The following is a 25,464-nucleotide window of genomic DNA, read 5'->3' on the forward strand; positions in this document are numbered from 1 at the left end:
TACCACTTCTGCAGCACAAGGCAGATGGAAACGGTTTTAGAGGGGGCTGGATGTACATGAGGGTTCATGAAGAAGGGTCCAGGTGAGTCTCCTAAATGACTCCATTGGGATGGTTACTGTCAGACTTGCTGGTAGCAGGGATTCAGATGTCTCTCATAAAGCAGTTCCCAGCTGACAACATGCTGAATAGTTTCATTTTGTTCCCTAGTAAAGGTCTGAATCCCTTGATTCTACCTTGAGTTATGTCCCAGTGCAAGATCTTAGAGAAAATACAGTAAGACTATCTAGGGTATTCTCTTGTGACTAGGGGAATGTAAGATATAGAATTATTATTGCATATGGCCTTTGCCTCATTAGAAGCTGCCTAGGTGAAGGGTCAAGGGGGAGGGGAAAGTGACCTTGTATCCTCTCAGGGTTACAAGGGAAAATGGAATCTTCCTATTCTAATTTAATTTTCCTTCATAGAAGTTTTGATCAGAAGTCAAACGATTATTAATCAAAACTATTACCTTTAATGTTTATGAGGTCTACCACTATAAATTTCTCTCCACTAATTACAACTTTGAGAGTGAGTTTTATTTAAGATTTTTTTTAAAAGATTTTTTTTTTTTTATCAGAAAGACAGGAGGAGAGAGAAAGAACCAGACATCACTCTGGCACATGTGCTGCCAGGGATCGAACTCAGGACCTCATGCTTGAGAGTCCAAAGCTTTATCACTGCTCCACCTCCCAGACCACTTTATTCAGGAATCTAAATCTACTGCAAAGGCACTCTCTTCTCTATGTGACACTTAAAGTATCTCTTGCTAATCACAAAGGTACAGAATTTAGTTCCTGAGTCAAAGCTGCTTCTTTCACACAGAGAGATGAGGCCCAACCAAAAGTTCCCCTGGCTTAAATCCTCACCTGTACTCTCACCTCCAGCAATAAAGGGACTGCCTAGAATGTCGCCTGAAAGTGACTGAAAGTACAGAGAAATACTGTAGAGTTACCTTTGGCATTCTACTTTTAGTCCCAAGTGCTACAGAACTAGCATCTCCCTTATACATTCATATCTCTGGTGGAGTCAGAAATGACAGTCACTACCTCACAAGGGGACACTGAGGCTCAGAGAAATGAACATCTTATATAGAATCATACAAAACAGCCAAATCTAACTCACTGCCTGAGTCACATTCCAGACCAGAAACCACATGGGGTAGAATTTATGCCCCATTTCAGGAAATAGGACTGTTGATTTTTCATTTACACAAAAATGAAAAACAAGTTTCAGGTGTTTGGAAACATGCTGCAACTCATCATATTGGAACTTAAAAGTGCATTCTAACTGAGAAAATTAAATTAGAAAATCCACAGAGTAAAGCAAGATGGCCTGAATGAATGCACTTTGTCTTTTTCTATCTCTTACACACAAACAGTATCTCATTGCTTCTTCTTCAGGGAGCAGCTGTGAAGGAAATTGTGGGAGGGAGAGAGACATAATATCCCATCTTTGTATTTCATACAGAGCTAAGCTTTTAGACCAGCTTTCCTGGACTGTAGGGGGTGTGGCATGCATTAAAATTAAACATCAATGACCTGGTGAAGCTTATAAAATAGCGTGGGAGAAGCTAGTCACCACGGCAAACATTTCAGATTGGATGGTTTTTGCATATGAAAATTGCCTTCATACTGATAGAAAGAAAAAGGTAAGTATTGTAATTTTCATTTTCAACTCATTTCACTTTATTTATTATTTATTAGATACAGACAAAGAGAAACCAAGAGGGGAGGAGGAGGGTGAAAGAGAGATACTTGCAACACGGCTTTGACATTCGTGAAGCTTTCTCCCTGCAGGTGGAAGCCAGGGGATCAAACCTAGGTCCTTGTGCATTGTAACGTGTGTATTCAACCAGGTGCACCACCACTTGGTCCCTGGTAATTTTCATTTTCATTTATGATAAGTAGTGCTTAAAACAGAGAGGGTTTTGACTTCTGGTTGTTTCTTTTTAACTAAAATGGGTAACAGGATTGAGCATTTGTGCCAATAGCGCCACAGATGTGGTCTCAGTTCTAAACCCTTCAGTGATACTACAAGAAAGGTTACTAATGTCATTTTTCAGGTGAGGAAATCGAGGTTCAAATATAAGAACAGGCATAAGACTATCAACAAATGCCAGAGGTGGGGTGGCAACCTGATATCCTTTCACCTCAAGGTCTTTTGCTTGCTCTATGTGCCCTCTGTAGACAATAGGAGACAATGAGAAAGTTCTTCACATTCCAATCAATACTAGATCCATGAATTCTCAGGCAGTTGTTACCCAATTGTACTGGAGTTCACTGTGTGGCTAGAAAACAGCACCACACAACAGCGTTTCCTTCATAAGTCATGTTTTGTTGTGTAAGATTCAATAACTAAATAGGTTGTTAAGATCCATTTACTTGTGGAAATGTATTTTTATTTTTCTCATGTGAAACATAAGAATCTAAGACTTGGGGGGTCGGGTGGTGATGCAGAGGGTTAAGCGCATGTGGCGCAAAGCACAAGGACCCGGCATAGGGATCCCGGTTCGAGCCCCGGCTCCCCACCTGCAGGGGAGTAGCTTCAAGGGCAGTGAAGCAGGTCTGCAGGTGTCTATCTTTCTCTCCCCCTCTCTGTATTCCCCTCCTCTCTCCATTTCTCTCTGTCCTATCTAACAGCGAACAACATCAACAATGGCAATAATAATAACAACCACAACGAGGCTACAACAACAAGGGCAACAAAAGGGGGAAAAAATGGCCTCCAGGAGCTGTGGATTCATGGTGCAGGCACCGAGCCCAGCAATAACCCTGGAAGAAAGAAAAAAAAGAATCTAATCCTTGGTGTTCGTCACCAACTTGAGACTGGAGACAAGGTCCACACTAATAGGCAGGTATAGAAAGTGCAGACGCTTTGGATACCTGGCATTTATTTATTCAGGCTCTTTCATATAAAAGTGTCATTGCTCACAGGGTGTGGTGGAGATGTAGTACAGAGCACACAGAAATACCAACGCCCGGCTCTCACCCTAGAGAAACTCAGTGGCTGTGAGCAGTGGTTTGCATCAGTTCAGAGCCAGGATGAATTCACTATGACTCTAGTGGAATTAAGTTTACCTCCTTGTTTTTTTTTTTAAGATTTATTTTATTGAGGTCATGTGAAATAAAGAGTGCTTCACAAGAGGGACAGAGAAAGATGAGAGAGCACCATTCTGTACATGTGGCACCAGAGGTAAAACCAGAAACCTTGGACATACAAGCATTACACTCTAGCGGTCAGTGTAGTTCCTTGACCTAGAATTAGGCCTAAATTACTTATCATTTTGTTAAAATAATACAACGAATTAATTTTTAATTTTAATTGAAGTTTTCTCGTCAGTACTAGAAGATGAAAAAAATAGACTGTTTTTCCTCAGTTCTCAAGATCAAGGTCATATACCAAGCCTCTTTCCCTGAATAAATCTATAATCTTTGCTTACAAAAAAGGATGCATATATGTACAGTATATGTAAGTTAATAGTGTATTATACTCTCAGAAGTTGCTCACTAAGTATTGGGTGAATTAGATTGGAAGGGGTATTGCAAAAACGGAAAAGTGTGAATGTTATCAACTAAAAGGTATTATTTCACACACACACTTAACCATAAGAATAAAGCTGCACATTAACTCCTTACTTTTAATCAAAAAGAAGAGAAAAGAAAAGAAAAACCAATAAAAAGGCCTCTTTGGGCCAATAAGCTATTTGATGGAAGAACACAGACTTGTGATGTTTGTGGTTCAGTCACCAGCACCACATAGGACAGAGCTGAGCAGTACCTAGGCCTCTGTTATAAAAATAGGAGCTAGAAGATGACTAACTCATCTGACAGAACACACGCCGTGCTTCAAATGCAGGTTCAAAGCCTAGTACCAGATGATGGAACAGCACTGAAGTGACTCACCTCTTTCTCCCTCTATAGATAAAAGGAACGCACAAAAAATTGCGCATGCAGTACTGTCACACATGCACAAGGCCCTGAGCCCCAGCACCACATTATAAAAGTAACTAAATAAAGTGAAGAGGGATCTTTGAAAGAAATGTAATCAAGGGGAATTAGCTTTGCTCTGAAATCTTCCTCCAAATCTAAGAAAATATTCCAGCCCACAAGAGAATATTTTCAATATTTATCAAAGCAAGATGGAGACTGGCTTGAGGAGTAACTGCCACATAAAGGAGCCTCATCGGGCAGTGCGTGGAAGGTGCTGCCCTCAAACAAGCAGTTGGTTTTCTCAGCAGCAGTGTGAGTTAATTCAGAAAAACAACAGAGAGCAGTTAGGAAATATGGTCTCATGACAATACATACAGCCCAGAACCAAAGCCAAGAAGTATTTTATACCATGGGTAGCATGTTTGTAAAACAGCATTGCTTCTCAAAGCTGAATGGCCTGCTCACCTAACTGGGTCCTGCAGTGTGCACTGTCTGGACGTGCAGAAGGATCTTAGCTAACCTCCTGACCTCATCTGGAAAAGGTTTCTGCATAGTGATTTTCACAAAAGCCAGCAGAAATGATGTACGGAAAGAAGCTGGGGCTCAGAGGGACTACAGAAGGGAGCGTGCAGATGGGGTCTGGGTCCCAGCTCAGTTTCTTCTGGGCCTCACCTTCCCCATTTTCACTCCTGGGGCAGGGTGGAATAAAAGTCATCAAAGTCCTGTTCAGTTGGAGCACCCCATTGAATGTACATAGTGAGCAGCTATGTTTTTTGAGATTAGATCATCTGGGAAAGACACTAAGCTTGAGGTAGATAGTTCAGTCTATTAAGAACACCAATCCATATGCCTGAGACCCCAGAGGCCATAGGTTTGATTCCCCAGAGCTGAGCAGTGCTCTGATCCTCTGTCTCTCTCACCCTCCTTTCTCATCCCCCCCCTTTTTATTTCTTTATTGAGGGACTAATGTCTTACAGTCAACAGTAAATACAGTAGTTTGTACATGCATAACATTTCTCAGTTTTCCACACAATAATACAATCCCCCACTAGGTCCTCCGCCATCCTGTTTCATTTGTCCTCTTTCTTAACAAAATAAATAGATCTTAAAAAGAAGACAACTAATTTGGAATCTATTGTACATGCATAACATTTCTCAGTTTTCCACACAATAATACAATCCCCCACTAGGTCCTCCGCCATCCTGTTTCATTTGTCCTCTTTCTTAACAAAATAAATAGATCTTAAAAAGAAGACAACTAATTTGGGATCTATTGGGAGTCAAAAGTAAAGCTCTGTGGTTCAGAAAGCCTTTTAAAAATGGATGCTAAGTTTTCTGAGTTTAGGTTATGTTTCTGAAAATCCATCTTTTAATACCATCTGTCCACATACAGAACCACCACAAGGTTTGAAAAAAAAAAGAAGTGTTTGTGTGATGAATGGATCTGACTACAAAAGGAACATCAAAGGTTAAGGAAGGTGTCCCACTGCAGACTTAGTGCTCAAGATGGGACTCAGCGTCTACTCCTCACTAAACCTTCACCCCTCACTGACTGTACCCCACAAGCAGGCATTTTCATTCATTATGTAATTGTTCTTTTGAAATCCAGGCAACAAAAAACCTCCAGAAGAAAAGCTATTGATTATTTAAGGTTATTTGGAGGTTTAGAGATTCATAATAAAGTGGTTATAATTATTCTTATGACACATCCTTTTAAAAAGCTCAGATCTGAGAAAATTTTGCTTGTACTGATTCGGTCCTTTTCATCACAGAGAGGATGAGCTGGAAATAGCTCTGGTGCAGCCACAGGCAAAGTCACAAGGAAAAGAGCAGACTGATAGCCAGGCAGGGAAAGAGACCCAGGAGCAGCCTGGGGTGCAAATATGCAAATAGTTGCCCATAGACCCGCAGCCTCCTGACCCTACCCTGCTTGTTGCAGTTACATGCTAGTCACCAGTCCTTCTCTAGTTAAATGCATATCACCAGTGAAAAACACCAACAAGAGAATAAAAAGTATATGTTTCTTATAAGGTAGAGTTTCACATGAGAGAGAGGAAGAGAAGTCAGAGCACCACTCTAGTACATGTGGCTCCACTGAACTTGGAACCTCCAGCTTGCAAATCCTGAGTCAGACCAAATGAGTCCTTCCTTCCTTCCTTCCTTTCTTTCTTTCTTTCTTCCATTCTCTCTTTCTTTCTCCCTTTCTTTCTTTCTTTCTTTCTTTCTTTCTTTCTTCCATTCTCTCTTTCTTTCTCCCTTTCTTTCTTTCTTTCTTTCTTTCTTTCTTTCTTTCTTTCTTTCCCAGAGCACTAATCAGCTCTGGTTTATGGTGGTGTGGGACTTCAGAGCCTCAGGAATGAGAGTCATTTTGCATAACCATTATGCTGTCTATCCGAGTTCAATTGAGTTATTTCTATGCAAATCAATAACTTCCTTCCTTCCTTTCCTTCCTTTCTTTCTTCCTCTTTCTTTTCTTTCTTTTTTTTAAAAATATTTTTTTTATTTATTTTCTCTTTTGTTGTCCTTGTTGTTTTTCGTTGTTGTTGTAGTTATTATTGTTATTGATGTTGTCGTTGTTAGATAGGACAGAGAGAAATGGAGAGAGGAGGGGAAGACAGAGAGGGGCAGAGAAAGATAGACACCTGCAGACCTGCTTCACCGCTTGTGAAGCGACTCCCCTGCAAGTGGGGAGCCAGGGGCTCGAACCGGGATCCTTATGCCGACCTTGTGCTCTGCGCCACCTGCGCTTAACCCGCTGAGCTACAGCCCGACTCCCCTTTCCTTTCTTTTTATGGAGATAGAGAGGCAGTGAGAGTGAAAGAGACTGCAGCACTGAAGCTCCCTTCAATGCAGTGGGAACCAGGCTCAAACCTAGGGCCAAGCACAGAGCAAAGCAGTGTAATATTCAAGCAAGTTACTTAACTAGCCTCTGCCAACTTTTTTTTTTTTGTCAATACATTCTAGTAATAATTATTTGTTTCAGCTTTTCATAACAATTGCTAGCCTTTATTGACCATTTTATTTCTGATTATTGAGTATTTTCACTGCTCTCTAAATCATCTCAATTCTCTCTCTTTCAGAGCACTGATTAGCTCTGGCTGATGGTAGTTCTTTCTTCCTTCCTTTCTTTCTTTCTTTCTTTCTTTCTTTCTTTCTTTCTTTCCCAGAGCACTAATCAGCTCTGGCTTATGGTGGTGTGGGACTTCAGGACCTCAAGCATGAGAGGCATTTTGCATAACCATTATGCTATCTACCTCTACCCAATCACCTCAATTCTCTTAAAGCTTGGTTGGTATGATTATTATCCTCCCTTAATAGACAAGGAAATAAAGCAAAAAATGGATGGAATTTTAGTATTGGCAAGAGCAGAATTCAAACCCAATCAGGTGACCCTGAATTCCCAGCATGCTGACACCTACTAAAGTTATCTGACTATACCTTGCTTGATAAACTGCCCAGAAGAATGGCAAGGGATGGGCTGGAGCTAGGGAGGCATTTCTTTAATAAACCTCTCCAACACTAAATTCTGTGTCAGTACTGTAATTACCAGAGCACTGCTCAGCTCTGGCTTCTGATGGTGTGGGGGATTGAACCTAGGACTTCGGAGCCTCAGGCATGAGGCTTAAATATTTTAATATTTTTAATATTTTGCTTTGCATAAATATTATGCTATTCCCCCCTCTTTTTTTTTTCATTCCCCCTTCACTCTGAAGTTTCATTTGGAGATTCCAGCTCTGTTTCCTTACCTCTCTGTGTGACATTATTTCTGTCCATTCACCTGTACCTGACACAAAAAATTCTGTGAGTGATACCAAGGAGAATGAGACACAGTGCCCATTGCAAAACACATAGTAAGATGAAGGGGGCTTGAAAAATAAATACAAGCTCCAGCACCAGACAGAATGTGCACTCTAGGAGGTACAAGGCCTCACTGGCAGCCCCATAGGGTGGAGGCTCTAAAAAAAATGGCTGTTCCAGAAATCTTTCTCTGGTGATTGATTGCAAGAGCTCAGAGTGACTCCAGCTGTTTCTTTCCTCTCAATTCCAGGTTCACCCATAACCATCCAGCTCCAAGATGGTGACGGCTCTACTACTGCTGCTTTCGGCGCTGGCTGGCCTCGCTCAGGTGGCAGAGGGACAAGCCTTTCATTTAGGGAAGTGCCCGACTCCTCCAGTGCAGGAAAATTTTGATGTGAATAAGGTATGGTAAAAATAATAGAAAGATGTTAGGACATGCTTTATTCCACTTTTTCTGATTTATGTGACTGTTGCTTTGTATTTTGTTTCTCCTTTTCAATTCACATATTAATTATATATTTTTGTTTTTATCAATATTTATTTATGGGCATAGCTACCAATCTTGTGTTCTCTTTTTTCCTGTTATAAGTCAGAATTTCCCTGTAAGACTACTTACCCTCTGTTTGAAGTAGCATCCTTTAGAGTTTCTTTTGTGATATGAATAGCTTATCTAAGATTATTTTTAATTTTTTCCATTCTTGAAAGATCTTTTATGTGTTAATAATTATAGTTGAAGAATCTGTTTACTCAAAAAAAAAAGTTGAGTGTGTTATTCTGTAGCTATCTAGCATCCTTTTTTTTGCCATGAAAATAAATTTGTCCATTAAAAAAAAAAAAAAAAGTAAGCTGTGGTAAGACTAAACTCTCTTTTGCCTTGTCATTTCCTGTTTGATTAAGCACCCTCAGAAAAGCTTTAGTATTCTAGTCTGAATGCCCAAAGGAAGACTTGGGTACAGGTAGTTTTTTGTTTGTTTGTTTTAATGTTTACTTCAGGAGAGGGGAGAGAGGAGAGAAGGTAAGACAGAGACAGGAGGAAAAGAAAGACAAAAAGCATTGTTCCACCACCCATAGAGTTTTTTCTGGTACTGCTCATGGTGCTCCCTTGCAATACCAAGGACTTAGCCCAGAGCATAAGGCATGTTAATGTATGTGTCCTACCTACTGAACTATCTCCCAGCCCCTTACCCATTTTTTAATTGGATTATTTTTCTGCACCTGCTGAAATATGAGAGTGTTTTACATGTTTCAGACACATATTCCCTTATCAGGTATACAATTTGCAAATTTTTCCTCCCATCCTCCAATTCTGAGCATTGCCTTTTCACTTTACTAATGTCTCACTTTAAACACAAATGTTTTTCATAATTCATCAAGTTATGTTTGCCTATTTTTTCTTCTGCTTCTTGTGTTTTTGGTGTCATATCTGAAAAAAACACTGCCTTTTCAATATTATGAAGATTGATTTCTGCTTTCTTTTTTTTTAAAATATTTATTTTATTTATTTATTCCCTTTTGTTGCCCTTGTTGTTTTATTATTGTAGTTATTATTGTTGTTGTCGTTGTTGGATAGGACAGAGAGAAATGGAGAGAGGAGGGGAAGACAGAGAGGAGGAGAGAAAGATAGACACCTGCAGACCTGCTTCACCGCCTGTGAAGCGACTCCCCTACAGGTGGGGAGCCGGGGTTCGAACCGGGATCCTTATGCCGGTCCTTGTGCTTTGCGCCACCTGCGCTTAACCCACTGCGCTACAGCCCGACTCCCTGATTTCTGCTTTCTAAGAGTTGTACCCTTTTAGATATGAAGTTTAAGTCTCTGATCCATCTTAAGTTAAACTTTTCCTATATTCTGACATTAAGGAATCCAGCTTTATCCTTTAGCATGTGTATATCCACTCTCTGTTGGGCAGTGAATTCTTTCTTTTATGAAACATCTTGATGTTCTTGTCAAAATCAATTGACCATGTACATAGAAGAATATTTTTGGACTTCCAGTTTTATTTTATTTACCTACATGCCTCTCCTTATGTAGTATTATGCAATCTTGATTACTCTAGTTTAGTAGTAAGTTTGAGATCAGAATGTTTGAGTTCTCCAGCTTGGTTTTTTTTAATCCTTTCATTCCCATATGGATTTTAGAATTAGCATGTCAATTTCTTCAGTGAGGTCAGTTGATGTTTTAATAGAGACCACAATGACTCTGTAAATCAGTTTGGGGAATACTGCCATCACAACAATTTTAAGTTTTCCAACTCATACATATGACACATTGTTACATTTACTTAACTATTTTAATTTATCTTAATAATGTTTTCATAGTAAATGTTTTGTATTTCTTTAGTAAATTTTATCTGTATTTTATTATTTTGATGCCACTATTAATGGAATTTTCTTAATTTCACTTGAAGATTATTCATTGTAAGTACAAAATTACTTTTAATTTGTATAGATCTTAGAATGCCAACTTCCCTGAATTCATTTGTTAGTTCTAATGATTTGTGTGTATATCAATTCCTTAGACTTTTCTTTTTTTAATATTTATTTATTCCCTTTTGTTGCCTTGTTGTTTTTTTAATTGTTGTAGTTATTATTGTTGTTGCCCTTGTTGTTGTTGTTGAATAGGAGAGAAATGGAGAGAGGAGAGAAAGACAGAGAAGGGGAGAGAAAGATAGACACCTGCAGACCTGCTTTACCGCTTGTGAAGCGACCTCCCTGCAGGTGGGGAGCCCGGATCCTTACGCTGGTCCTTGTGTTTTAAGCCACCTGCGCTTAACCCTCTGTGCTACTGCCCAACTCCCTAGACTTTTCTATACATCAAATCCTGTCATTTGCAAATCATAGTTTTACTTTTTTGTTTTCAAGAGCCTTTTTTTTTTAACATTGCATTCTCCTTATATAGAGAAACTGAGACCTAAAAGGATGAAAAGGCTTTCACAGAAATAAAATAAGATCATGAGGAAGCATGACATGAAAATCAATCTTCCATTTATGCATGTAAAAACTATTGTATTTACTGTTGAAGGTAAAACATTAACTCCCCAATAAAGAAATTAAAAACAAACAAACAAACACCTGAGGGGCCCGGTGAAGGTACACCTGGCTGACTGCATGTTACAATATGCAAGGACCCAGGTTCGAGCCCCCAGTCCCCACCTGCAGGGGGAAGGCTTTGTGAGTGATGAAGCAGGGCTGCAGGTGTCTCTCTCCCTCTCAGTCTCCCCCTTCCCTCTTGATTTCTGGCTGTTTATTCAATAAAAAAGTAAAGATAATACAAATCATAAAAATATTTTTAAAAGAAAATAAATAGATAAATAAATAAATAAATAAATAAAGAGGGGAAAAAAGAAGAGAAAATCAATCTTCCACCTTTGAATTTCTCCTTTTCTAGAAAATAATGCTGCCTTAGTTTTCATTAGAGAACATTGAAGTCGCTTGAACAATAATAGAACTACTTAATTGCATTGAGTGAAGTGGAGTTTTTTTTTTGTGCTGGCTTATGATTATGAAGCCAATTGATTTTCAGTCTTATTCTTTGATGAACTAATGATCGGTGATTTTAATTGAATTGTGTGCTTTAATAAGTGATTAGGCTATCTATGTAATATATTTAATCACAGAGCAATACTGTCACCTATTTGTAGTATATTTTTAATCCCTATTGTAACTTTTTAAGATTAATATATCTCTTAGTTTTTGCATTTTTTACATCTGTATTTATTTATTTACTTATTTTTACCTAAATACTGCTCAGCTCTGGCTTATAGTGGTTCTGGGAATTGAACCTGGGGCCTTTGGTGCGTCAAGCATGAAAGTATTTTTGCATGCCCACTGGGCTATCTCCCCAGCCCCCATCTCTTAATTTCTACAGTAGCTTCAGCTAATACTTTGACTGGGTTAAATGTATTCAAATAGTTCAAACTTCCCATAGTAGAAGAGAATATACATGGAAAAATGTTCCTCCCATATCTGTTCCCAGCCTCAATTTGCCTACCCAGTAAAACTGTTAATAATAATAATAATAATAATAATAATAATAATAATAATAATAATAATAATAATTGTGGGGTCAGGTGGTAGCGCAGCAGGTTAAGCGCAAGTGGTGAGAAGCACAAGAACCAGTGTAAGAATACCGGTTGGAGCCCCGGATTCCCCACCTACAGGGGGGTTGCTTCACAAGTGGTGAAGCAGGTCTGCTGATGTCTTTCTCTCCCCCTCTTGGTCTTCCCATCCTCTCTCAATCGCTCTCTGTCCTATCCAAAAACAATGACAACAACAATAATAACAACAACAGTGATAAACAACAAGGGCAACAAAAGGAAAAAATGGCCTACAGGAACAGTGGATTTGTAGTGCAGGCACCAAGCCCCAGGAATAACCGTGGAGGCAAAAAATAATGATAATTAGAAGATAAGGACTAAGTATAGAAGCAAATATGTATATGACAATGGTAGATAGAATTATGTCCTTCACTTAATCCCTAGAATCTATACTGTTACTTTACGTAGAAGGAAAGACATGGTTGATGTTAAGGTTATGGACTTTGAGATGTCAAGAATTATCCATACAGACCCACCTTGGTCACTAAAAAGCAAGGAACCTTCCCCAACTATGGTTAAAGAGGTATGGACCTGAAACAAGAGTCAGACGTGCATTGTGAGAAGGATTTGGCCTGCTTTTACTCACTGTTGAGATGAAGGAACAATGCAAGTGGCCTCTAAAACTCCAAGTGGCAGGGCCAGATGATGGCACAGCCAGTAGAGTGCATGCATTACCATGTGTATAGGCCAAGGTTCAAGCCCTCAGTCTCCAGCTGTGGGGGTGGAGGGTGGGGGGAGTTTTCTCTCTCTCTTTTTCTCTTATACACACACACACACACACAAAAGAAAAATAAGAGTTTACTTTGAGCTACAGAATTGCACAGGTGCAAAAACTCCCTGACAGCAAGCAATAAGACAATATAATAATCTTTCCCACTATTTTCACACAAAAGGTAGTTTAATATGTGCACAGTTATCACTGGCTCTTTGCCCACTGACTGTATTTTAGAGATGAGCACAATCACTCTTTCAAAAGAGGATGTATAACATTCCATTGTACGAGCATATCTTCATTTACCCACTCCCCTACTAATGCTCACTTAGGCTGCTTCCTGTTTTTTATTATTTATTACCAAGAGTACTACAACAAGTAACCTTGCACATTCATTATTTCTTACTGTACATTTTGCAGAAGGGACATTGCTGGGCTAGAGTATATGTATTTTCAGCTTGACAGGTATTGCCAAAACCTTCCACGAAGAATGCAATTTGAAGTTATTTCTTTTTCAAAAAAAATGTACTCGTGATTTAATATTGATTTACAAAATTAAATGCCAACAGGTGTATAATTCCACACCATTCCTACCACCAGAGTTCTGAATCCTCAATCCCTCCATTGCAAGCCATAGCAATTCTCCTAAGGTTGCAGACAATGGTTAACTATCATCTCTACAACTGTCTGCCTTTGTACATAATTGCCCCCTTTTTCTTCCAGGTCCAGTCCTCTCTTCCCCTCCAAGCCCACATAATCCTGTTACTACATCCAAATGTCCCTCCCTTTTCCTCTTCTCTTTCTGGTTCCTGATGGAGCTGGAGTTCAGAACCCTCTTTTCTTCTTCTTCCTATCATTTCTCCCCCACTGGGAGTATGGATCAAAATTGTTTTTGGGTGCTGAAGGTAGGGGTTGTGGCTTCTGTAATTGCTTCTCTGCTGGACATGGGCATTGGCAGGTTGATCCATACCCCCTGTTTCTATCATTCCCTGGAGGGGTAGAGCTCTGGAAAGGTGAGATTTCAGAACACATTGGTGAGATTGTCTGCCCAGAGAAGTCAGGATGGAATCATGATAGCAGCTGTAGCTTGGTGTCTAGAAGGTGGCAGGATATATATATAGAGAGAGAGAGAAAATGGTTAATGGATAGGAAACAAAAAGTAGGAACAGAGCAGATGACAATAGGGATCTTAGAGTAGAAGAAAGCTAGGAAGTCCATTTTTAGGCATGTTTCTAGGGGCCCATGACTATGGTAGTTTTTACTTAAGTTGGATAGCTAGCATGAAGTTGGATAAAGATGCTGTCTGAGAAAAATGGTGTCAGAACAGAGAAAAAGGCTAGAAAGTTGGCTTAGGGCAGATAGTAGTTCCCATTCTTGAAAAAAAAAATTCTCAGGTTCAAAACCTATACTTCCCAGAAGATGGTCATTCACTTCGGTAAAAAAAAAAAAAAAAAAAAAAATTCTGTGAAAAAAATTAACTATCTCCATCCACCTGACCCAGGGCACAAATACATCTTTATATTTAGTACAAGAGCCTGTGTAACCTTTAAATCCCTATTGGTCTGAGCTCACAGCTCATGGTCACAGCTGGGGACAGTGCAGGCTACACTCATTTCAGGACCATCTTTGGAGTTATCTCTATAAGAGGTATTGTATGAGAGTACTGAGGGTATTTTTCCATCCTTTCCCTCACCCAGAAGTTCACAGTTAGTCTATACTTTGAAGTTCTGAACTGAGAACAAGTGCCCAAAGTAAGAATGATCCAGGTCCTCTAAATCCCAACCAACTGCCAAAAGCCTTTATGACCACTGGGGTTATATGAGGAGAATTCAACCAGTACCAGAGTTCCCACACCCTACAGCAATTTCTGACTTTATACACAATTCAAAGATGGCTTGTTGAACAATAGAAAGTTTGCAATAAAAGGTCCCTTTCCTTTGACAGAGTGTAGAATTTCTCATAGATTTTGACTGAAGGGGATGCTGAGAGCATACTTAAATAAAGAGCACTTTAGAAATAGAAGGTGCATTCAACCAATGCCCACACATCCGATTCCCTTATTTCCCTTTGAATCAATATCTTGCTCAGTCACGCTGAAAACAAGGCAGACCATTCTACCTGGCTTTCCCAGGAAAGGGCTCTGCTCTGAAAGACAACAATGGGGAAGGGTTTGCAGGTCTCCAGAGAACCACAGGTTTCACTCTGCCTGTTGTTATCTCTGCAGTATCTTGGAAGATGGTACGAAATCGAGAAGATTCCAGTGAGCTTTGAGAAGGGAACCTGCAATCAAGCCAGCTACTCACTGATGGAAAACGGAAACATCAAAGTGATAAACAAGGAGATGATGTGAGTGTCTGTGGTTTCAAAGGCAATGCACATCCTGGAGCCAGTCCTGCAGAGAGCTATCCTGGGATGACTGGGTGTCCTTGCCGTCCAGTTCAGGGAGGATGCAGACATTACTGTGCCTTGACTGCCTGCTCACAACCAGTCCTAAACTTCAGGCAAGAAGGATGGTGGGGCTGCAGTCCATGACCACTTGCTGAGTACATTATTGTGTACTGGCCCATGAGAGGGACACAGGATTCAAATTGCAGGATTCATGTTCTCATTGGAAGAGGAACATCTTGTCTCATTGTCAAACTAAGAAGTCATTTCTGGGGGCTGGGCAGTGGCATACCTAGTTAAACATACATGTTACCATGCTCAAGGACCCAGGTTTAAGCCCTCAGTCCCATTTGTAGGGAGTGCGGGGGAGAGAAGAAACTTCTCCAGTAGTGATGTACTGCAGGTGTCTCTTTCTCTCTCCCTTTCTATCTCTTTTCCTCTCTTTTTCTCTGTTTCTACCCAATAAAATAAAATTAGATATTAAAGGAGTTTTAAAATAGATATTAAAGGAGTGGGGTGGGATAAATATATTTAATATCTATTTAAAAAATAGATATTAGAGGAGTGGGGGGTGGGAGGTAGTGCACCAGGTTAAGCGCACATAGTACAAAGCACAAGAACCAGCTCAAGGATACCGATTCAAGATGCCGGCTCCCCACCTGCAGTGGGGTTGCCTCACAAGCAGAGACAGGTCTGCAGGTGTCTACCTTTCTCTCCCCCTCTCTATCTTCCCTCCCCTCTCAACTTCTCTGTCCTATCCAAAAAAATAATAAAAATCCACAGGAGCAGTGGATTCATAGTGCAGGCACCAAGCCCGGTAGTAGTGCAGTGGGTTAAGCTCATGTGGTGCAAAGCGCAAGGACCCGAGTAAAGATCCCAGTTCGAGCCCCCAACTCCCCACCTGCAAGGGGTTCGCTTTACAGGCAGTGAAGCAGGTCTGCAGATGACTCTCTTTCTCTCTCCCTCTCTGTCTCCCTCTCCTCTCTCCATTTGTCTCTCTGTCCTATCCAACAACAACAACATCAATAACAACAACAATAATAACTACAACAACAATAAAACAACTAGGGCAACAAAAGGGAGGAAAACAAATTTAAAAAAAAAAAGCCACAGGAGCAGTGGATTCATAGTGCAGGCACCAAGCCCCAGGGATAAGCCTGGAGGCAAAAAAAAAAAAAAAAAATAGAAGTTTTTGCTATATCACCAACTGGCAGCAGGCATCCAGCTTTGGTTGAATCTTTCAAGGAACTAAATACTCATCACATGTAACTGTAACTTATCCCATCTGCAGACAGCATGAACAGTCAAGAAACTCCTCTCTTATTAAGCAAGATTCAAGGGGCTGGGGAAGTGGTTGGTCAGCAGATCTCATGCCTTGCATGTGTGAGGTCCTAGGCTGGATCCTAGAACTGCATAAAACTGGATAAATGCTTTGGTCTCTCCTCTCCCCTTTATTAAAAATGTTTTTTTTAATTTATTAAGTTTAAACATAGCCACATACTAAGCTATATCTAGTCTATAGAAATCTACTTTTCAGGGGCCTGGGCAGTAGCGCAATAGGTTAGGCACACATGGCACCAAGTGCAAGGACCAGAGTAAGGATCCTGGTTTGAGCCCCCGGCTCACTACCTGTAGGGGGGTGAGGCAGGTGAGGAAGGTCTGCAGGTGTCTATCTCTCTCTCTTCCCCTCTCTGTCTTCCCCATCTCTCTCTATTTCTTTCTGTCCTAGCCAATGACAACAACAGCTACAACAGTAATAACAATAAAAACAACAAGGGCAACAAAAATGGGAAAAATGGCCTCCAGGAGCAGAGCCCCAGCAATAACCCTGGAGGCAAAAAAAAAGAAAGAAAAGAAAAAGAAAGAAATCTACTTTTCCATTACTTTAGTTTCCAAATGTGTTGCATTTTGACCCACAAATTCATAATTTAGAAGACAAGCGTAAGAGGGTAGGTGATGGCACACCCAGTAGAGCACAAAGGTTACCATGTGCAAAGACCTGGGTTCAAGTCTCTGGTCCCCTATTGCAGGGCAGATGTTTCATGAGCAGTGCTGCAGATCTGTCTCTCTCCCTCTCCTATTGATTTCTCTCTACATTTTTCTATTCATAAATAAGTAAGCAAGCAGAAACTTTAAGATAACTATTAAAGAACCTCCAACCACCCTCCATCAACAAAGATAAGAGCAACAATACACAGTAATTGATTGTAACTAAGCATTTCCTATGTGCAAGGTGCCATTCTGCATGTGTGTGTATGTATTTCTGTATAAAGGAGTACATTCACTCACTCCCATAGCAAGCCTAAGGCAGCCTCTCTCATTAACTCCATGCTTCTGTAGGATGAGGAAAGTGAAGTACAGAGAAACAAAGTAATTTACCCTATGGTCATTTTGACAACTTTTTTTTTTATTATCTTTATTTATTTATTGGATAGAGACCCTCAGAAATCGAGAGGGAAGGGAGGGATAGAGAGGGTGAGAGACAGAGAGAAACCTGCAGCCCTGCTTCACCACTTGTGAAGCTTTCCCCTGCAGGTGGGGACCGGGGGCTCGAACCTGGGTCCTTGAGCATTGTAATGTGTGTGCTCAACCAGGTGCGCCACCACCAGGCAGAATTAAAATGGAAATAGGGAGAAGACAAAAGAAAGCCTGTGAATAAAAGGTTGTACTTCCTGTCCCCTCCAGGATCTGAGAACTGTGTGTTCAACCCCAGAAAAGCAACTCCAGCTCCTCCTGGAAGTTTCTCAGATTCAAAAGGGCCTTCCAGGGCTTGCCAGCTTTCCACTAAGCTTCCTAGGAGAGCACAATGGGCTGGACCCCTGGCCTTGCATAATTAGGAGCAGAGTGAAAATCTTGAGGATCTCTGAAGAAAAAAAAAAAAAAATCCACTTATTTCAGAGGCCAGGAAGGGCTGAATGAGTTGAGCTGCACACCACCAGAAATATCACAGGAATTTTGTAGCCTCCAAAGTTACAGTGACTTAATTTGAAATATTTTGTCTCCTTCCAAGACTAAGAGTCAGACATGGCACAGATCCATAAACCCATTAAATCTCCTCATCTCTCCTTAGGGTGTGGTCAGGAGGCATTTGTGAGCTGCCTCTCAAGTGCTAGGTCACTTAGCTTCTAGGATCACACTTGGTTAAGAGCTAATTCCTTCAGTTCCCAACCCTGACTGTGGTCCTTAAATTCTCTGACCCTGACTATAGACATTCTGCCCAGACTATCTGCTGTGTCCTCTGCTTATTCCATAGGAAGAGAGAAAAGTTTGTTAGTCTGGGGAAAAGGTTTAATTTCTCTCTTCCTATGGAATAAGCAGAGGACACAGCAGATAGTCTGGGCAGAATGTCTATAGTCAGGGTCAGAGAATTTAAGGACCACAGTCAGGGTTGGGAACTGAAGGAATTAGGAATCAAGCTGCCTGGTTTTCAACCCTAATTTTGCCACTAACAATGGATGCAGTCTTTAAGCTAGCTATGAAGATTCTTGAGACCTCAGTTTCTTCCTTTATAATGGCAGTGATCATATAACTGCCATCTTCAGCTCTCTGTAACATTAATGTTAAAACACATGCAAATCACTTAGAATAATATTGGGCTTCTAAATGCTTAATAAGCATTATCTACTATTGTTATTCTCCTACTATCCTTCAAAATAGATACATAGGGCCAGGGAGGTAGTGTAGTAAAAGATCCCAGTTTTGATCCCTGGCACCTGCCAATAGCCAAAGCTGAGTGGTGCTCTAGTTTTTGGTGTTTTTTTTTTTTTAAAGTACATTTTTCTTTTGGCCAATTGTGAGTTTATATTTAGAGGCTGGTGTTTTGAAAACTATTATGAAATAAAACATAAAGGATCATGAAAAGGGAGGGGGAGTGGTTATTGGGGAGAGACTTGTCTGTTACTAAGCAATTATATAGAAACTTGCTTAGTGGCTTGTTTTACTATGGAAATGAATAAATATTATATACTCACAAATACACACACGTGTATATACATGCATGCAGAATGGTGCCTTGAACATAGGAAATGCTTGATTACTATTAGTTACTATTGTTTATGGTTGCACTTGTCTTTGTTGATGGATGGTTGGTACAAGATCTTCCTGGGACTCTTACTGAGTTTACACTGAGAATGACAGATTAAGGCATGGGCTCCAGCCACACACAGTGATGAATATTCTGGGCATCCAAGAACATCAGAATATGTTTCCCACATTCCCTTCCCTCCCCTTGCTTATTGTCTGGTTTCTAGGCCACCCTTCACCAGTAACCATAATCTACTGACTTCTAGCATATGCTACTTCTCTCATCTTAGTTGGTCCGGCCCCTTGAGGACTCATGGACAAGCAGTTCCTTCTCAGGTTCCTAGGGAAAATGCCCTTCATCTGTGCTCCCTCCCTCCATTGCCTCCTTCTCCAGTCCCTTTCTCTTTGTCCTAGCCCCAGGGTCTCCTTGGGAGTTATCTAGAAATAGGGCCAACTCCCTCCAAAAGAGTAATAAAAGCATCTCATCCAATTGAAGACCATCACTTCCAGGATATGCCACTGTTTCTTATATCACCTAGAAAGAGATGACATCACTGATTATAAGGTAGAATTACTTGTAAGCACATCTTTTTACATGTAATGTCTCTGAGATCTGAGTGCCCCTGAGAATTGCTGAAATGGCATTATGTTTTCTCACTGCCTCATTGCTTTCAACTGGCCTTCACCCAACTCTTCCCTCACTCAGTTGGAAGGTTGCTAAACTACAGATCTCAGAGCTCATGCAGTAGACCCCATGTTGTTCTTATGGGATAAATGATGTCATGTGATATTACTGAGATCTAAAAGGAGGAGGGGAGCGTACAAATCTTTGGATCCTGTGTGTTGCACTTTCCATAAGCAAGTCAGCCTTCTTCTGTTCCTTTGATCCATTCTTTCCCACCCTATCTCTTTCTAGGGCTTCACCACTACAGGCAGATTTTTTTTTCACATAGAGACAAAGACGGAGAGACAGAGGGAGAGAGGGAAAACACTACAGCCCCAAAGCTTTCTCCAGTGTGATGAGGACTGGGTTCACACCTGAATCATGTGTCTAACAAAGCAGGTGCACTAAGTGAGATATTTGGCTGGCCCAATCTATTTTCATTTTTAGAGAAGTAAAACAGTATGTTAAACCATTTTGCTTGTGTTTTTTTTTTCTTTCCCCCTCTTTTATTACTTCTCTCTTTGGTGTATGAGAGCAAGAAATGGCCTTATAGGCCATTGCACACAGTCCAGAAAAATAGTTCAAGTGCAAGACCCTAACATGTTACTCAATCCTGAAGAACTTCGGTTACTATAACTTTTATTAAATATTTATTTAGTTATGAGAGAGAGAGAAAGAAAGAGAACAAAAACTAGAGTGTCACTCCCTCATGCCAGGGATAGAACTTGGGTCCTCATGCTTAAGAGTCAACTGTATCTACTGCACAAGCTCCTGGACTAGCAACTGATGCTTCTTATCACCTCTATGGCTCTCTTCTCCCACTTGGTCTCAGAGACAGTCAAAATGGAAAGAGGAGAGAATGCAACTCCAGCTTGCCTGGCCTTCAAAAACCTCCCTCACTACAAATCAGTGTTGTTTGCCAGATTCTTTAATGTTATAATTTTTGTCCTCATTAATTCTTGCTTTTTAAAAAGCTGAGGGGTTTTTGTTTGTTTGTTTACCTATTCCAGATCTGATGGATCCATGGACCAGGTTGAAGGTGAAGCCACCCAAGGCAACCTCACAGAGCCTGCCAAACTGGAAGTGAAGTTTTCCTCGAGTAAGTATCCACTTCTCTCAGATTTGGGTGAGAGGAGATGTGCAAACTAAAGACTAAAGTCCTGGGTTAGAGTACCACCGTTCCATCTGAGAGTCCCCTGCAATGATTCAATGCATAAACATTTACTGAGCATCTACTACCTGGCAGTCACTTTCTGCAGGAAGCACTGAAGACAAGACAAAGCTGGCCCTTGTCCCTGAATAGTTCAAACACCTAACACTACCCAATATAACTTATATTTAATATATATTACAGAGTTTCACTAGAAGAAGAATAGATTGGGGCCTGCAGGGCATGAGTAGTAGGGGGCCCAACCCACTCTTGTTTCCCAGATGAAACCGAAAAATTAAGTCATTAGCAGAACAACTAACATGTACAAAGGTTGGTGGGAAAAGAGATACAAAGATATGTTTGAGCCCTAGCTCTACCACTTCCTATATATATGGTCATGGCCACTGAGTGATATTTAATCACATAGTATCTGCCTTCTGAGCTCTGGGCTGAGGAATACAGAGAAGCTCCAAATATTAGTGACATTTTGATGTAGATGCATTGGAGAAATCTGCTTAGAAATGTGAGAGTTTCTTTTTAAAAAATATTATATGTGTTTAATTACTAGATAGAGACAGAAATCAAAAAGGAAGGGGGAAATAGAGAGGGAGAGAAGCAGAGAGACACCTGCTGCAGTGCTTCACTGTTCTTAAAGCTTCCATCCAGCAGATGGGGACTGGGGGCTTAAACTTAGGTCCTTATGCAATATAATATGTGCATTCAACTGGTTGTGCCACTGCCCAGGCCCAAAATGTGAGTTTCTAACTCCAAAAGTGCTTATGATTCACTCCCATGTAAGAAGAAAGAATGAAGTCACCAGGTTCCAGAGGAACCATTACCAGTCTCTGCCCCCTGCCTCCCTGCCTCCCTCCCACCTAGAATGGAGCAGTGAAATTCTTTATTATTTTTTTTTACTTAAAAAAATTTTTTTTTATTGGGGAATTAATGTTTTACATTCAACAGTAAGTACAATGGTTTGTACATGCATAACATTCCCCAGTTTCCCATATAACAATACAACCCCTACTAGGTCCTCCGAATCCTTCTTGGACATGTATTTTCCCCACCCACCCACCCCAGAGTCTTTTACTTTGGTGTGATACGCCAATTCCATTTCAGGTTCTACTTGTGTTTTCTTTTCTGATCTTGTTTTTCAACTTCGGGGCAGTGAAATTCTTACTTAAAAATGTAAGATAGGGATTCCAGAGGGGAAAAAAAAAAACAAAAAAAACAATGCTCTCTCCACACATGACCAGGGTCTGTGAAGACAAACTAGACAACACATAATGTGTGTTCTGTAAGAAGCTATAGGCTCTCTGTGGTCTGGGAGATGGCTCAGTGGAAAAAACATTGAACTCTCAAGCAAGAGGTCCTGAGTTCAAGCCCCAGCAGCACATGTATCAGGGTAATATCGGGTTCTTTCTCTCTCCTCCTATCTTTCTCATTAATAAACAAAGTCTTTAAAAAAAAAGAAAAAGAAGCTAAAGGCTCTCTACATGCCTCCTTCAGTTGGTATTTTATAAGTAAGGAAGCCAAAGAACAGACAAGCCAGGTGATGTAGGCAAGGTCACTAAACTAACTAGAGGCAGAGTTACAACCAAACCTTGGTTTCCAATGTCTCAGCTGAGTGAAGGCCAAGCATTATATGCACAGCACAGAATTTGGAAGCTCGCAATAGGAGCTTAAAGAGAGGCAGGAACTATTGGCTATGAAAGTACAGGAGAAAGAGATTTATTCTGGCTGAAGATGTTTGCATTAAGTCTTGCAGGTGTACGACAGATTACAGGAAAGGATGTCTTAAAGGAATAACAGGAGAAAAGACCTGGAAAGGAAGCCCAGAGCTTGGGAGGATCCATGGAGTAGGAAACCAGGTTGGGCCAGTCCTCTCTATCACAGTAGAGAGTTGAAGTGTCTTCTAGAAGCAGTAGGAGTAGTAGTTTCCTCATGAACATAAAAGGAAGTTTTCCTTACTAAAGGGAAATACCTGGGTAAATGTATGCTTGAGAACCAGATCTTCTCGTCTAAATGTATGCTTGAGAACCAGATCTTCTCGTCTACGGCCATACAACCCTGAACACGCCCGATCTTGTCTGATCTCGTAGCTAAGCAGGGTCGGGCCTGGTTAGTACTTGGATGGGAGAACTAGATCTTTAAAGAAAAAAAAAAAATGTGCGTGCCTGAGTGTGTGAGCAAAAAAGACATGGTGCTGCTCCTAGTAGAGGAGGAAAATATATTTTTCCCCTAATCAACATGGACTGGAGAACTCTCGGTTCAGCTGGAGAGGAAATTCAGCGAGAACAGATATATGACATATGCCGGAGAGGAATGGTGCCAGAAAATTAAGTCAGAAATAACACTTAGTCTTGAGCCCATAGCCTCACCAAGGCTGTCATCCAGAACTTTCCAAGGGCCCTTCTGCTCTTGTATTTGCAGACAGGTATTTACAGACAGGTAGAGAGTCAAGGGTAGGAGGGCCCTTGCTATGTAGTCATTTGGAGTACCCCTGTTAGGTTGTCCTAATAATCAGCTGGGTCCTGGATCCCAACCAAGCTCTGCCCACAGCTTTCCAGGGCAATTCACAAGAGCTGATCTCAGGTTTGACTTGGAAAAATGAAGAGAATTTTGAAGGTGACACAAGAAGAAAAATAAACAAACCAACATCAGTCACTGCCTCCTCCCTTAGACAGGTTCTTCAGGAAGCTGAGTGGTATGGACTCACAAAGCCTAGGGCCCCTGACTTATAGTCTTAATTCCATTTGGTGAAGTGGTACCTTCACATGCAGTAGTGATAAATGCAGGCTGTCAGTCTGGGGGCAGGGATGGTGGTGTGTAGTGGTGGAGAGATCTAGTTAGCCCCCTGCTCTGGCTTACAAAAGCAAATCTGCCTCCACAAAGGGAAAATCTAGAATTATGTCTCAGAACTCAGTCTGAATATTAGAATCACAGAGGGACTTGCAAAAGCACCAACCACCTCCAGAACAGAGTCAGGGGAGAGATGGGGGGAAGTGACCCTTGTATTTATTTTTCAGCATGCCCATGATTTTACATCAAACCAGAACTAAAAACCACAGATATCAAATAACTTGGATTCCCCAAAGCCTGGCTTCTAGGGACATAGAAATCAGGTTTATCTTGTGCTGGTCCCCCTAATCCTACCATTCTCTGGTTTTCAGTGATGCCACCAGCTCCGTACTGGGTCCTGGCCACCGACTATGTGAACTACGCCCTTGTGTATTCCTGCACCAACATCCTATGGCTATTCCACCTGGATTATGTTTGGATCTTGGGAAGAAATCCTTACCTCCAATCAGAAACAGTTATGTACCTTAAAGCTATCCTGGCCTCGAATAATATTGACACGGAGAAAATGACTATCTCAGACCATATGGACTGCCCTGAGTTCCTGTAACTGGGCTGTACAGGGAGAATGCATCCACTCCACGGCACTTCTTTCACTTTGCTTCCCCCGACCCTTGCCCACCCCCTCCCCTCATAGAGACTGTCCAACCAGCCATGGTAACTATTGCAACAAAGAAGATGGAAATGTGACGACAGAAGCCAGAAGAAAGGAACTCAAGGAAAATTGTCCCAAACACTTAGCCATGCACCATGTCACCTTCCAGGCCCAATAATAAATGTGCTATTAATCTGCTGTGCTCACAGTCAATTCTTAATGAGATAAGTTATCCTGCGTCTATGTTTGGAAATCTTTAACAGCTATGTTAGGGGTGGGGGGGATGGGGGTGAGGGAATTAAACCCTTAAGAATTAAGAAACCCTGTTTCCAGAAAGGGAAAGCTGATGGCAAAGGCCTATCCTGAGGGATCTGAATCCAGGTGTCCCCACCCTGCACCAGGCACTCTTGTAGGAGAACCCGCTTGGGGTTTCTGAGTCTGACAGGCAGCGTGCTGCAAGTGTCTCCTTGCTCATTAGGAGCTTTTCAGATTCTGGCTGAAGATGAGGCACTCTTGGGGTTGTACAGGGAAGAAGGGAATCTCATGAAGATGATGGGAATATTTTAAAGAAAAGCATTGTTTTAGTCTTTATAATATTTGTTGACTATAATACTTACAGAGGTCCAATAGCTTCAATGCATTGGAAAAATATAGAATTCCAACAGCCAGGTGGTGGTGTACCAGGTTAAGCACACATAGTAGAAAGCACAAGGACCCACGCATGGATCCCAGTTTGAGCCTCCCGGCTCCCTACTTACACGAGGGAGGTCGCTTCATAAGAGGTGAAGCAAGTCTTCAGGTGTCTGTCTTTCTCTCTCCCTTTCTATCTCCCTCTCCCAATTTTTCTCTGTCCTATCAAAAAATAAAAATAAAAATAAATTGCCACAGGAACAGTGGATTCGTAGTACAGAAGCCCCAGCGATAGCCCTGGAGGCAAAAAATATATATATTTAGAATTCCTAGGACAGATTAAATAGCTCGCCAGGGAATGTACCTGCCTTCCCCTGCACATAAGCCAAGTTCTAGGCCCAGTACACCACATGGGAGAACCACAGTGAAGGAGGCTGACAAGCAAAGACACAGTAGTAGTCAAAACAGTGGGTCACGTGTAGCAGCATGTGACAAGAGTTATGGAGCTTGGAGAAAGTCTCCCTCCCTCAAGGGCACAGGTGCCCACAAAGGTTGGATAGTCATGCCTCTGGGTGTTTGAATTCA

The 25,464-nt window shown here is 41.1% G+C and overlaps 1 protein-coding gene and 1 long non-coding RNA gene across 2 annotated transcripts in view; one reads left to right on the forward strand and one right to left on the reverse strand.

Annotated features, from left to right (window-relative positions):
* The first annotated feature begins 1,507 nt into the window (after positions 1–1,507).
* Positions 1,508–24,447, forward strand: APOD (apolipoprotein D). Its single transcript, XM_007517423.3, has 5 exons — positions 1,508–1,688; positions 8,012–8,170; positions 14,798–14,919; positions 20,656–20,744; positions 23,969–24,447. The coding sequence occupies exons 2-5, from the start codon at positions 8,045–8,047 to the stop codon at positions 24,202–24,204; spliced, it is 573 nt and encodes a 190-aa protein (XP_007517485.1). The 5' UTR covers positions 1,508–1,688; positions 8,012–8,044; the 3' UTR covers positions 24,205–24,447.
* The window catches only part of LOC132540474 (uncharacterized), a 47,012-nt gene continuing 34,670 nt past the window's right edge, over positions 13,123–25,464 (reverse strand). The window contains exon 3 of the long non-coding RNA XR_009551671.1: positions 13,123–13,667. This is a non-coding gene — a long non-coding RNA (uncharacterized LOC132540474). The remainder of the gene's footprint in view (positions 13,668–25,464) is intronic.

The sequence above is a fragment of the Erinaceus europaeus genome, chromosome 9 (genome assembly GCF_950295315.1).
Source record: "Erinaceus europaeus chromosome 9, mEriEur2.1, whole genome shotgun sequence".
Taxonomy (NCBI): domain Eukaryota; kingdom Metazoa; phylum Chordata; class Mammalia; order Eulipotyphla; family Erinaceidae; genus Erinaceus; species Erinaceus europaeus.

What these genes read in the sequence shown, in the direction of transcription:
- APOD (XM_007517423.3), top strand. Translation starts at nt 8,045, where the DNA reads ATGGTGACGGCTCTACTACTGCTGCTTTCGGCGCTGGCTGGCCTCGCT. An exon ending in AAAATTTTGATGTGAATAAG is followed by an intron (nt 8,171 to 14,797) that starts GTATGGTAAAAA and finishes TTATCTCTGCAG; the next exon opens with TATCTTGGAAGATGGTACGA. An exon ending in GGAAGTGAAGTTTTCCTCGA is followed by an intron (nt 20,745 to 23,968) that starts GTAAGTATCCAC and finishes TCTGGTTTTCAG; the next exon opens with TGATGCCACCAGCTCCGTAC.